Source organism: Enhydra lutris, unplaced genomic scaffold, assembly GCF_002288905.1.
Source record: "Enhydra lutris kenyoni isolate GAN:26980312 unplaced genomic scaffold, ASM228890v2 scaffoldscaffold23, whole genome shotgun sequence".
NCBI lineage: Eukaryota > Metazoa > Chordata > Mammalia > Carnivora > Mustelidae > Enhydra > Enhydra lutris.
The window spans coordinates 21423373-21436377 of record NW_019154107.1 but is presented as its reverse complement, the minus strand read 5'-3'; the positions used below and the strand labels follow the sequence as shown (position 1 = coordinate 21436377).

Here is a 13005-nt window from a genome sequence, read left to right as displayed (position 1 = left end):
ACAAGCGGGGTGGTGGGGGGCAAACCTGAAGAGTCTTTTTTTTCCCAAGAGGGCGTGCGGGGGAGGGGGGGTGCTGAGGAGGGGGATGGGGAGGATTGGGGGGGGGGACTCGGCCTGTGGCTAAGACTCACCGCCCCCTCCCCCAGCCTGCTCCTCTCCCAGACCGCCTCACGCTGTTGGACTTGCCCTCTGAGAGATATATTACCCCCTCTGCCCCGCGCAGCTCCCCCACCACGCTTGTCAGATGAAATTGTGATGTAAGAGCCCACAGGGCAAAGGCATTTTTTACGCTGGCATCAGCCCTCTGGGAGTTGAATGGTGGAAAAAAGAGGGCTCAGCAGGCTGAGCGTGGAGGTTTGGCCCAGGGCTGCGATGAGGGCCCGCGGGATGAGGGCTCACGGGATGGGCCCGGAGTCCCGGCCCCCATACCTTGGCCAGCTCTGTGGCTCCGTCTGCTGTGTGGGGGAGCCCTTCCTGGTGTGACCGCCTTGACCCCCAAGCCAGACACACACACCCCCATCTCCCTCCCTGGGCACGACTTGGTAGGAAGTCCAGAGCACCCGTGATTTCTTAGCTTGAGGGTAGTTTTGGTGGACCGTTAAAGGTGCTATTGTTGATGCCTTTTCTGGTGGTATTCCTCTTCTGGAGATCTCTGGATTGCCTGGAGAGAACTCTCTGGAATGATTTTTACTTAGGGGAGGTGAAGTCCCTGTGGCAGCTGGTTGGCTTCCTGTGAGCTGAGAGCTGCAGCACCTAGGATGACCGGCAGATATTCGACCTGACGCTGAGCTAGTTAGACCCCGCGTGCCCGGCATTATTAGCTCCTTGGGTCATGACTGGTCGTGGTTGAGAAAAGGGGTCTGTGTTCCTAGCAAACACTGGATGAGAGGAGGGAGAGCAGGAGGGTAGGGCTCCTTGCTTCACTTCTGATCTTGGCATTTCCAGCAGTCTCCATTTAGGCCCAGAGACCTAGGGAGACCCTTGTTGGTTCTCTAAGGAAGTCTCCATTTTGGTTTTCTTGTGGAACCAGTGGGTCTGAGGCCTGGACCAAGGAGCATTTACTCAATCCATGCATTTTTAAGCTACGTACTAGGCCTCTGATGGCACCTGAACCCTTGGAAATGTTTATGTCCTCACAACTGTGAGTGGGGGGTTCCCTTCATGCCTCAAGTTCAGCATGTAAGTTGCATAGATTACCAGTTTTGACGTTGAGCATGTATGTAGTGACTTTTAACTCCCAACTTTCTGGAATTTCATTGGGGAGAATTTAAAACGTCTTAGGGATGGCCACTTAGATTTGGCAGTCTAAATCTTCTAAAGTTGAAGGACCGTTTGTTTAACGCCGGAAAGGCCTGTGTCACGAAAGCACTGACTTGGAAGAGTCTTACCGAAGTTCGCTCGTACCACCATGCGTTTTTGCTAGCTAGAGATGCTGCGTGTCCTGAAAAGGGTGTCCAAGCTTTGTTTTGGGCTTCTCTGCTCCTTGAGGTTCAGAAACACCCTCTACATGAAATAGAGCACTTGAGTGGCTGGAGACACTCGAAGCTTTTCCCTCCAGATAGAAAGGCTTCTGTTTCTTAGGCTAAAATGCCCGTGTGCAACCACATGCTTGTGCGTTTAGTGGTGATGGTTAAATTTTCTATGAATTGAATAAATCATGTTTTTAAAAAAGTTAATGAGGCATTTAATTAATTAACAATGTCGGGTTTATGGCCTTTATGGTTACATTTTGCGGTTAATGGCATTCAGCTTATAGCCGCTTAACAGAGAATTGTCCAACGAAAACAGTTTAATTTTGTTTGGAAATGGGTGGGCTGCCCTTCAAACACTCCCATTTCTAGTGCAGAATGTAAGCCAGGAACTGTGTTGGGTGGACAGCCTTGCCTGTCCTCTCTGTGGATGACAGCAGTAGCCAGGCGATAGGCCGCTGCCCTCCCCCCGAGGAGGCCATAGTTCGTTAGGCCGCTTGACCCCCTAACTAGACTGGGGCTTGCAGACTGCTCATCGCAGCTGGATTGCGTCCCTCTCGCAGGGGCCCTCTTGGGCCTTCTGAATCTCCCCACTGACCAGGTTCCAGAAGACTTGAGCTGTAAGTCTAGCACGTGATGTTCGTTGAACTTGGGGCTCTTAATTTCTTCAGACCTCAGTTTCCCCAAGCATGGAAGGAGAACAGTGCCACCTTCCCTTCCGGCTGTCGCAGAGGTTACTGTGGGGTAACAAGTAACATCCTCATTTGGGGAAACTGACAAGTGCTGTAAATAGCACAGCGCAGTGAGGGCAAAGCCCTGTGGCCATCCCACGCCTGCTGCTTCTCCTGCTGCCCTCGGGAGAGGAGAGTCAACTTACCTACCCATCAGCTTGGCTGTCCTTTGATTTCGAGATACCCTCGAAATCAGCCTGGTAGCGATGGGGGGGTTTCCAGATGAAGGCCATAATTGTCAGAGCAAATAAACCCCGGTTGATAGGACACCAGGCAGGCTGCCGGGACCCAGGTAAATTGATCTGTGCACAGCAGTCGGTGGCGCTCGGACCTGATCCCGGAGCCACGTGACGAGGCCTCTCCCTGGCTGGGGCACACAACTCATTAGCTTGCAGCCGTCCACTCGAGTCTGGCTAGTGAGGGCCTGCTAAAAGAGCAGCAGCTTCATGCGGTATCCTGGATACGAGGGCTCGGGGCAGGTGGCCTGGGAGCCCAGAGGATTGTGGGCTTTCTGGCAGGTTGGGCTCCCGAACGGAGAAACGCATCTGTGGGCATGCCTTCTTTCTTCAGCCTCCTGTTTCGGAGGGGAGCTGCTGTGGTGTGACCTGAAGCCACAGGACACTGATGGCCAGCTCTGCCAGCATGCCACATGAGGTTCACGGGGTGAGCATGTGGAACATTCTAGTTAGCTCCCAAGTAAGTGGTTGCTTTGGATGGGGCCTGGGAAGAGCCCGAAAGGTTTGTAGATCCCAGCTTACATCTGCGGGTGGCTGGAATGACCCCTGTTTGGGGTTTAACAGAGGAGTTACTTCAAAGTTGTCGCAGGGAGGCCTGCTCGGGCCCCATCCAGCTCCACCTTGGCAAGTAGACCGTGTGTAGGCCCGCCCCGCGCAGCCCCAGCTCTGGGAGCCTGACAGCTCTCTGCTGGGCATGACTTGTAGGAGAGCAGGGCCGTGTGTTTTCTGGTGGCAGATGCTGTTCTGTGTGTTTGAAAACTTTCTTAATCAAGGTAATAAAACATTGAATAAATTACTGCTCTGCTTACCAGGAGTGGTTCATATTAATATTTTAACACACCAAAGAAGTCAGATTAATAACAGTGATTCTAACGCAACCCGTTGACACAGAATACCTTCTGAGACGGCGGGGGGAAGGGCGGACTCGTTTTGTTTAGTTCTCGAGACGCGTAGGTTGCAGCGTGCAGCTTTTTGGATCCCTGTCTTTATTAACTTAAGTAGCTATGCAAATATCCCATATCGATTCTGCTCCCAGTGGGGCGGAGCAAGGTGAAGGAGAGGCTGGGGTTATCTGAAGTGTGTCCTATCCTTTCTCGATGTTCAGCGGTGGTGCAGAGAGAGCCTCACTCTTGGACCCTGCTTTTACCCTGTAAGCAGGAGAACGGGAGGACTTGGATAACCTAACCCACCGCCCCTCCTTCTCAGTGTGAAGGAATGTTCTCTGGCTAATTTAATCTCTGTGCATCGGTCATCCGTACTTTTTACCTTTTTCTCTCCACTACCACCTATTGAATGCACCCACGGACTCAGTCACACGTGCTCTTGCCACCTTCACCAGCACGGCCCCTGCCGGCCCTAACTGCTCTTGGGCTCAGGGACCCAGGGACACGTGCATGCACCTCTGAGAATGGGCACTGCCAGGCTCTGGAGAGGTCGCCCTTGTAGGCACAGAGGTCTGATGGCGTCCCAATCTCCCCCTCCCCCTCACCACAGGAGGTGGTCTTGTACTGCCTGGAGAACAAGATCTGTGATGTGAACCATCGAGACAATGCGGGTTACTGTGCTCTGCACGAGGCTTGTGCACGGGGATGGCTCAACATTGTACGACACCTTCTGGAATACGGCGCGGACGTCAACTGCAGCGCCCAGGACGGAACCAGGTCAGTGGCATTGGTTCTTGGGGCATGGGGAAAACTCCAGAAGGGAAGGTGGAGAGCGATAACCTAAGCACATCGATGGTGGAATCTTCCAGAACGGAATCAAGCAGACCTTTGTGGCAAACGTAGATGGAACTCTAAAAATTACTAAGGGCTGCCCTGGACTGAAAGTCCTGAAGACGTCAGAGCTTGTGTGATAACTGAGGGTGTCGCTTTTTAACCCCTGCCCCCTTTGTCAGCATCTGTGAAATCACCGTGTATGAAATACATGTGAATGGGTAGTCTCAGGAACACATACAGATGGAGGGCCAGCGGCCACTGGCTCCGTAGGACCTGCTATATCCACTGGCATCCCCACGCCTGTCCCCCACCCTGTCCTTGACCTCAGGTCAGAGGCCTAGGTCAAAGTCAACCCTAGCATCTTTCCCAGTTGCATGTGGGATGCCGCCAGGAGACAGGGCCTAGGGCTTTCCTGACGGGGTAAAATTAGCAAAACTGCAAGGTAGGTGTCTCGTGGTTTCCAAACAGGATTCCCCCAAGATGGGGCTGCGGGCAGCATTCTGACCCCAGTGGACAGGGGCCAGAAGACTCTGTACCCTCCTGAGATCTCACTGCCCCTGCCCCGCCTGGGACTCTGCTTCTGGGCCAGAGGCGGGCTCATTCATCTCTGAGCTGCTGGCACGCCGCTTTCTGGAGAGGCTCCACTTTGTACCTAGTTTTCGTTTTTAAAAAGGAGTAGGATTTACCCTTTATTGCTTTTATTATTATTATTATTATTATTATGGTAGAAAAGTTGCTTGGCTTTTTGGCTTCCATGATGGTGTGAGTCCCTCACCCCACCCCACCCCCGCCCTAAATTCTTTTTTCCCAGTCTGTGTCACTACTTCAAGTTCATTGAAAATAGTTTCATTTTAGCTTGAGTTCCCCCTTGGGCCCTGGATTAAAATAGATTTGCATTTGGGAATTAGGCTTGAAATTGGCCCTTCCACCTGCCTCGGAAAGGGTTAAGTGTAGAAATAGCAGAGTAAGTCCTTGCTTGACCTTAGGCCACTCCCAGGGCCTCCATTTCCCTGTCTCGAATGGCAGCGGCACAGCTCCTTGGTGAAGAGGGTGCCTGGGAGGCTTGACGTGCACACATCCAGTGGTGAGCACAGATTTAATCCTACTATGCATCTCTCCTAGACCACTCCATGATGCCGTTGAGAATGATCACTTGGAAATTGTCCGCTTGCTCCTCTCCTATGGTGCTGACCCCACTTTGGCTACGTACTCAGGTAGAACCATCATGAAAATGACCCACAGCGAACTTATGGAAAAGTTTTTAACAGGTACGACAAAGTTCAGGAGATGGTCTTAGTAGTCCAGCTGTTTTCTACGGTTTTTTCACATACTTCTGTCCGGGGACTGCCCCTTCCTCACGGGGCCCAGTGTCCTTCAGTTTAAGGGACACTTGCTGAGGAAAGTTAGTCTGTCTGAGAATGGATACGTAATTCAGAGGACAGATACGTACTGTCTTTGCCTACGAGGGCTGAGAAAATTCTTCGCTTACCCATCTAGCCTTTTTGGTGGGCCAGGGCAGGGAGGGTGGTCCATCTGTCTGGAAAGCAGGTGGACGGGTATGTAGGTCTGGGTGCACGTGGCTGAGAGCAGGGAATTGGAAACATTGCCCAAGAGGGAGCACTGTGGGGTAGACGGGAAGCGCCGTGCCAGCCCTCACAGGGAAATGCCCCCTACCTTGGCCAGCGTTTCATTCCCCTACAGCGGGTTTTATCTTGTTTTTCTCCTTCCAGATTATTTAAATGACCTACAGGGTCGGAGTGACGAAGACTCCAACGGCTCTTGGGAATTCTATGGCAGCTCTGTGTGTGGTGAGCAGTTGTCCTTTTCCGTTCAGTGGCAAGTGAATGAGTTACAGAACTTTCTGGTGTGGGCGAGGGCTGGCGGGCAGCGGGTGCTGTAAGCAGGACTGAGTTGGGCAAGTTTTTCAGAGTCCTCTTGACAACAGCCGACCTCTCATGGCTGCTTGCTGACATCTTTCTTTCTTGTCTGCCCTCCCTTAGAACCAGATGACGAGAGTGGCTATGATGTTTTAGCGAACCCCCCGGGACCGGAGGACCAAGATGATGACGATGAGGCCTACAGCGATGTGTTTGAATTTGAGTTTTCGGAAAGCCCCCTCTTGCCGTGTTACAACATCCAAGTGTCCGTCGCTCAGGGGTGAGCATGGCTGTCACGTGCTTGAGAACTAACTGGGCTACTCGGGGGAAGGGGGGAGGGGCAGGGCTTAGAAACCCCTTTCAGCAGGTGAGGGTGGGTGGGTAAATGAATGCCGTGAACCCCACATAATGCAGTAGATCTTTCTAGAAAAGGTGGGGGGGTATAGCATGGTCTAACTGCCCTTATCAGGGGACACCCCCCGCCAGGGACATTGAATTCAGTGACTGGAATTTCACATTAGAGTCGGGGCAACTCGGATCCTTAAGTCACTAAACTTGGAAAGGGGCCCTCTTCAGGAGCCCCCCCATAACATGCCACTGTAGGGACCTTCCAAAACCCTTGTGGTCTGTTGGCCTCTGCTGATATACCCCCCCTCTCATGTAAGACCGAAAAGAACATTCTGTGGTACCTGGGATCTTGAGTGTCCTTGGACATGGTTAGACCCAGCCTTGCCCTGATGGTTGGGCCTTGGGGCCGCAGATGACCAGTCCCTTGGGGGTGTGTACTCGACAGGAGACTCTTGGCTGCGTGTTGACACAGGTGCTTAATAAGTAACCTCCTCCTCAGATTCCAAAGTCGTAAACACGCACGCTGCTACAGTGACATGTTACTCGTGATAGAAGTCCTAAAGCCTGGCAGGGTAGCTGGGAGGAATGTCACACCTTCCTTCTCAAAAGCGACACTCCCAGGAGTCCCGAGGGGTGGGGGTGGAGGTACAGGCGCCGGGAAGGGAAGGCCAGCCGGCTCGCCTTCTGTGTTGTGTTGATAATGCTTCCCTTCGGGAGGGTCGGGGCAGAGGACAGGAGAGACCCGAGGGGTCTCTGTGGGCGGCTCTCGGGCTGGGATACAGAAGGCTTCCCACGGTGACCAGAGTGAGGTGCTCGCTCTGGAGAGGGGTCACCCGAGAGCTGTGGCCGGAGTTGCTTGAGTAGGTGTGTTTGCCTGTCAGCCTCTGACCACCCCAGGACTCCCCGAGATGAGGCTCCTTTCAAGGTGCTGTCCCTGCTCCTGTCTAAGTCTGGCCGGTCCTCTTTCAATGGTCGCTTCACAAATCCAGACACATCCCACCTCCTCACCAGCTCTTCTGGGGATGGTGAGACCCTGGGACGGGGTTCCGGCAGGGTCCCCACAGGAGCGGCCAATCCATCCGCGTGGGGGTTCCTAGCTCCAGGTGCCTTCAGCTTGGCCCAGAAGCTCGAGCCACTCTCCTGTCTCATCTGCAGGCCTCGAAACTGGTTGCTGCTCTCGGACGTGCTCAAGAAGCTGAAAATGTCCTCCCGCATCTTCCGCTGCAATTTCCCCAACGTGGAAGTTGTGACCATCGCCGAGGCTGAATTTTACCGGCAGGTGTCAGCCAGTCTCCTGTTCTCCTGCTCCAAAGACCTGGAGGCCTTTAACCCCGAGAGCAAGGAGCTCTTAGACCTGGTGGAGTTCACCAGCGAGCTGCAGACTCTGCTGGGCTCGTCCATGGAGTGGCTGCACCCGAGCGACGGGGCGTCAGATGACTACTGGTGAGCTGGCTGGGCCCGCCGTGTACAGTGTGTCATAGTGTTAATCTCTGTGCATATGTGTCATAATACGACTATTTCTGTAAAGAAAGGACACTATTACATAGGAAAATATCTCTTCTTTATATAAGAGAAACGACTCCACAGTCAGAAGGACTTAGCAACATGTTCTGTTTCTGTCTCTGTTTTGGTTTTCTCTTGTTTTCTTGTTTGTTTTTTTCTCCTTTTTAAACCTCTCCATCGGTTTGTATGAAGTTGTTACGATGTCTCTTTACTTTTCAAATGCACACCTGCTTCTGGGATATGTTCACTTCTACTTGGAACATTAGTTTTCTTTTCATTTCTTTTTTAAGGAAATCAAAAATATGAGGAAAAGGAGCTGCACGCTTGGACTCAGTGTCCCACAAAGCTCCCGTGACCGCGACCACCATGGTTTCACGTGTGGCCACAACCCCGTGGTTGGTTTGGGGGCGTGAATTGGGTGAAGGCACTTGGCAATTGTTGTAACTTTTATGTTATGTTTACAGAGTACCTGCTCAGGCCAGGGAAATGCTATTGGATGTAATCCAGTAGCGTGTAATATAAATTCAGACCATAGCCACACACAACAACTAATTGTATGAAACTTTTATATCCTAATTTAAAAGCTGTGAAATTAGTTTTCACGCATCAAACCGGATTGTTTATATGTTTAAACATTTTATGCTCTTATTTAAAGAAGACTTTGAGCTATTTTTTTCTGTACCCTGTAAAATATTGAGAACTAACATAATATGTTGAGGTTGCTTGAAAATGTACATAAAACTAAAATTTTCTGAATTGTGTGTTTATGTTTGAAATCTGTGTTTTAACTTTGTAAGTAAATTCTCTGCCTTTGTATTTATATTTTACAAAAATTTTCTTAAAAGGCAATAAACCTGTTGAGGAAAGGAGAAAACGGAAGCACCTCGTGTCCCATGTTTCCATATAACATTACTGTTGTCACAGATGCTTTTTAAGCAACAATGATGGTCAGGGCCCCACAAAGAACTTCAGAGGAATCTGTAGTGCCTAGAAACCAAAGCAGATGGAAGATTTCAGGGGATTTTACTCAGAACAAAGTTTTGAGGCCTGTTCTAAACACATTTGGATGTCTCTCAGATCCTTCTCTTCCCAGCTTTTTCTCTTGATGCCCAGGTACTCCCTTACATTGTCTTTGGCCGTGATGGCAAGCTATAGTAATTCCATCGTGGCCAACCCTTCGTCTTTAAGGAGCGATCCTTCCAGAAATTGGGGGGGTTGCGTCCCTTCTCCCTCCAGACCTCATGTCTTTTTGTTACCCTTTGCAGTCCAGACCTATAGTTTTGACCACCCTGACACTCAACCGCCCTTCCTTTTCCAGCAGTATCCGTGCTGGGTTCTCTTGGTTGGCGCTCAGTTTCTGTCCCATGTCCTTTTACATCCTTCCTTCATTGCAGAGGCTGGAAAGCTGAGAGCTGCTAGGCTCCCTTGCAGCTAGGATCTCAGCGTCTGTTTGGTTTGGAAGGCAGAGGGAGGGAGAGGCATCCTCCTGCTCTAGTAGCTGCTGACAAGCCTGGAGAGCTCATCGAGACACGCTGGCTGGCTGGCGTGACTAGACCAGCCTTCCAACATCGAGTCTTCAAAAGCAGCTGGGGCCGTGGCGGCCGCTTGCCAATGCCCGGATGACAAACCTGGTGGATTGTAGTGGAACCCAGGGGTCCCTCCCAGAGATTTTATAAGCATGTGCTTCCTTGTATCAAATCCGCTGGTGCTCAGAATGCTCTGAGTGCTTTCTGGGCCTACATGGAATGCTGAGAATGCGAAAGTAGAGCAGACGGACAGGGGTGCTGAGGTCTGGGAGGAGGACGCAGGGATGATGTGGTGGAGTGGGGTCTCGAAGCGCGCAAAGGGCGGCATCAGCAGGCCTCAGTAGGCGGGAACAGTGAGGCAGAGCTGGGAAGGGGGACATCTAGCACCATCGGATAGCCCGGCGTGTGGAGTGAGAGAGCCTCTTGCTGGGGAAGGCTTGGAGTACCTATAACATTTGGGATGGGTCCTGAAGACAAAAGGCAGCCAAGTGGTTTTGATCTATTAATGCTTCCAGGAGCTCCTGGATGGTTCGGTCGGTTAAGCATCTGCCTTCAGCTTACAGTGATCCTGGGGTCCTGAGATGGAGCCCTGCTCTTGCTCATGCGCGTTCTCTCTCTCTCAAATAAATAAAATAAATCATTAACGCTTCCATTTAGAAAGAAATCCACTTTCATTATTAAGAAAACAATCCATGCTTTTGGCTAACAATATTTAAAAAAAAAAAAAAGTAGCCCCCCCCCCCAAAAAAAAAAGTTCTTTTGAGCAGTAAAAAATGGAGGTAGGTGGGGCACCTGGGTGGCTCAGTGGGTTAAAGCCTCTGCCTTCAGCTCAGGTCATGATCTCAGGGTCCTGGGATCAAGCCCCACATCGGGCTCTCTGCTCAGCAGGGAGCCTGCTTCCCCCTCTCTCTGCCTGCCTCTCTGCCTACTTGTGATCTCTGTCAAATAAATAAATAAAATCTTAAAAAAAAAAAGAAAGAAAGAAACGAAGGGAGGGAGGAAGGAAAGAAGGAAACCACACATTTCAAAAATACAGGCTCCTGTCCTCCCTCCCAGCCACCTTTTTTGCCCATCTCCCACTCAGTTACCACAAACAACCCGATAATCATTTGCCGAGTTATTGTGTTTTAGGAAGTCACTTCCAACAGCAGGCAAGAGTGGCAAAAAGGTAAAAACAAATAGCAAGACCCGTCACCCAGGCCCTCGGAAATAATTTAAGCACAAGAGGACCAGTGAACCCAAACAAAAGGAAAGAAAAACGCCAAGGCATTCAGCTCTATAATAGTTTGGGTTAAACTAACTACAAAGGTAGTTTTATATTTGGGCCGGAGGCAAAGGAGGGCTCAAGGCCAGCTGAGGTTCCATCCCAGATGAGGGGCATTTTTAGTAATCAGGCCAAGAAAACAGGTGGGAGCCCCAGGTTTAAGGGATGGATGGGGGAGGAAACACTGGAGGCGGTGGTTCCCCCGGCTGGAGGAGCGTTAAGAGAGCCTAAAGAACGTGGATTGAACCGCCAGCGTGTGTGGAAACATGGATGAAGGAGGGCCAAAGCGTTGACCGTGGGTACAGAGGAGATAACACAGGTCTAGAAGCTCCCCTGTGGGAATCAAGGGGACACGGGTATAGACAGTGAAGACGCAGGGTAAGACATGGAGACCCCTGTGGCTGCGATGAGACCACTGCGATGAGAGTGAGTCATTCACTGCTCACCCCGGACAGAGGGCAGCGGTATGGTTCCTTCTGCTTCTGAAGGCGTCCCTGAAGGTGTCCTGTCCTCCCTCTCCCAGGTAGACTGTGGCTGTGACCGCTGGAACCTGAGCCGCCTCCCTCGACCAAGAAATGTGGGAGTCAAATTGTCCATGTGTTGGGTCCCCAAGGCCCTGGAGTGACAGCCACCACCCCAGCCCTGCCCTCCCCTGCCTGGCCTTTAGGTGGGAGACAAGGAAGTGATGATGTCGAGCCAGGCCACTGTAAATTTTGAATTGTTCTACTACTCCACCCAAATCTCACCTTCATACACTTCCCACCTGTGTGAACTTTGAGTTTGTTCTCTATTGGCAAATTGTCCTAATAGTTGTTCATAGTAAGGGGCCAGAGACATCCAAGTCTCCATCAACAGGGTTTTCTGGGTAGATTGTTCAATGAAAAGACAAGGTGAAGAAAAGTATGCGTGATTTCCTGCTATTCAAGTTGGGAATGGGGCGTTAACCCTAGACACCTGTTTTATTTTATTTTTTTAAAGATTTTATTTATTTATTTGACAGAGATCACAAGTAGGCAGAGAGGCAGGCAGAGAGAGAAAGGAGGAAGCAGGCTCCCTGCTGAGCAGAGAGCCTGATGTGGGGCTCGATCCCAGGACCCTGAGATCATGACCTGAGCCGAAGGCAGAGGCTTTAACCCACTGAGCCACCCAGGCGCCCCTATCTGTTTTATTTTAAAAATGAAACACCTTTGAAAAAATGCTTACGTCTGGGGAAAATAGAGCCGGCCACAAGTGAAAGAGGATGGAAGCTATGCATCTCTGAATTTCCTTATCGTATAGATTTGACTTTAGAGTTTCTGTAGTTTTCAACTGTAAGCAATGCCTGCAAATCCAAAAGCAAAAGGAAGCAAACCTAACTTGGACCCCAGTTGGTAGCACAACCACACAGGGAAAGAATGATTTCAAGTGACTTTAGAACACAATCAATTGATTATGTAATCCTTTGTGGATTTACCTTGAGGACAGAAAAGGGCAAAAAAAAAAAAAAAAACATTTCAAATTTGTTTTCAGTAATCCTATCCTTGGTGGTGGCATCCGCATTGTTATTCTGAGCTGGTCCTGTTTGTGTTGTGAGATAAAGCGGAAAAGTATCTGTTGTTGTTGGGAGCTGAGATTTTCAGCGAGGGAGAAAGGAGATGCAAATGTACGATTGGTGAGGTTGAATACAAATTACACAGTCCTGAAGCTGAATTAGAAGTAGTATCACTGTGAAGTCGTGATGAATTTTATCTTAAAAAAATATATCGGGGTGCCCAGCTGGCTTAGTCGGCAGAGCACGTGCCTCTCAATCTCAGGGTCGCAAGTTCGAGCCCCACATTGAGTGCAGGGGTTACTTAAAAATAAAATCTTTAAGAAATATATTTTGTACCAAAAATACATATTGTAGCTCTGTCTACTGAAAAGGCCCAGAAACAATGACCTTTAGAAATGGGCACCACTATGTCCCAGACTGTGGTTTCTAAATACCTTATCCCACTACAAAGAATTGAGCTCCCTTCGAGCAATGGTTGACTACAGTTTGGGGAGGGAGACAGTTGGAGGGGAGTATGGGTGTACACAAAAAGCTGGTGGGGCTTTATCAGGAAGACAGCAGCCAACTTGGAGAAGCCCCCGATAGGATAAGTATGGGCTGCTTTGAGCATCAGTGGGGATAGCTGCAATGAATATAAATAAGCATGAATATGTTCCCATTTTGAGTTCATAAGGGTAGGCAAAACCAAACTCCTTGACCCCCACCTCCCAACCCTGTTGGGGAAAACCTCATCAGTTGAAAACTGGCAAACAAAGGGAAAGAAGTGAGCATTTTCCCTGCCTTTCCTAAACGAAAGGAAATG

At 50.3% G+C, this 13005-nt stretch overlaps 1 protein-coding gene across 9 annotated transcripts in view; it reads left to right on the top strand.

The window, feature by feature from the left end:
• The window catches only part of LOC111150425 (BCL6 corepressor), a 44589-nt gene extending 35834 nt beyond the window's left edge, over positions 1-8755 (top strand). For 5 of the 9 annotated variants that reach the window (XM_022507873.1, XM_022507875.1, XM_022507870.1 and 2 more), the window contains 6 exons: positions 3931-4097; positions 5277-5422; positions 5885-5962; positions 6155-6311; positions 7535-7822; positions 8173-8739. In XM_022507873.1, the coding sequence (XP_022363581.1) occupies positions 3931-4097; positions 5277-5422; positions 5885-5962; positions 6155-6311; positions 7535-7822; positions 8173-8188 (852 nt within the window). In that variant the 3' untranslated portion in view covers positions 8189-8739. Of the gene's footprint in view, positions 1-3930; positions 4098-5276; positions 5423-5884; positions 5963-6154; positions 6312-7534 lie in introns of all 9 variants that reach the window. The other 4 variants (XM_022507876.1, XM_022507874.1, XM_022507879.1 and 1 more) reach the window with 1 other exon arrangement.
• The last annotated feature ends 4250 nt before the right edge of the window (positions 8756-13005 follow it).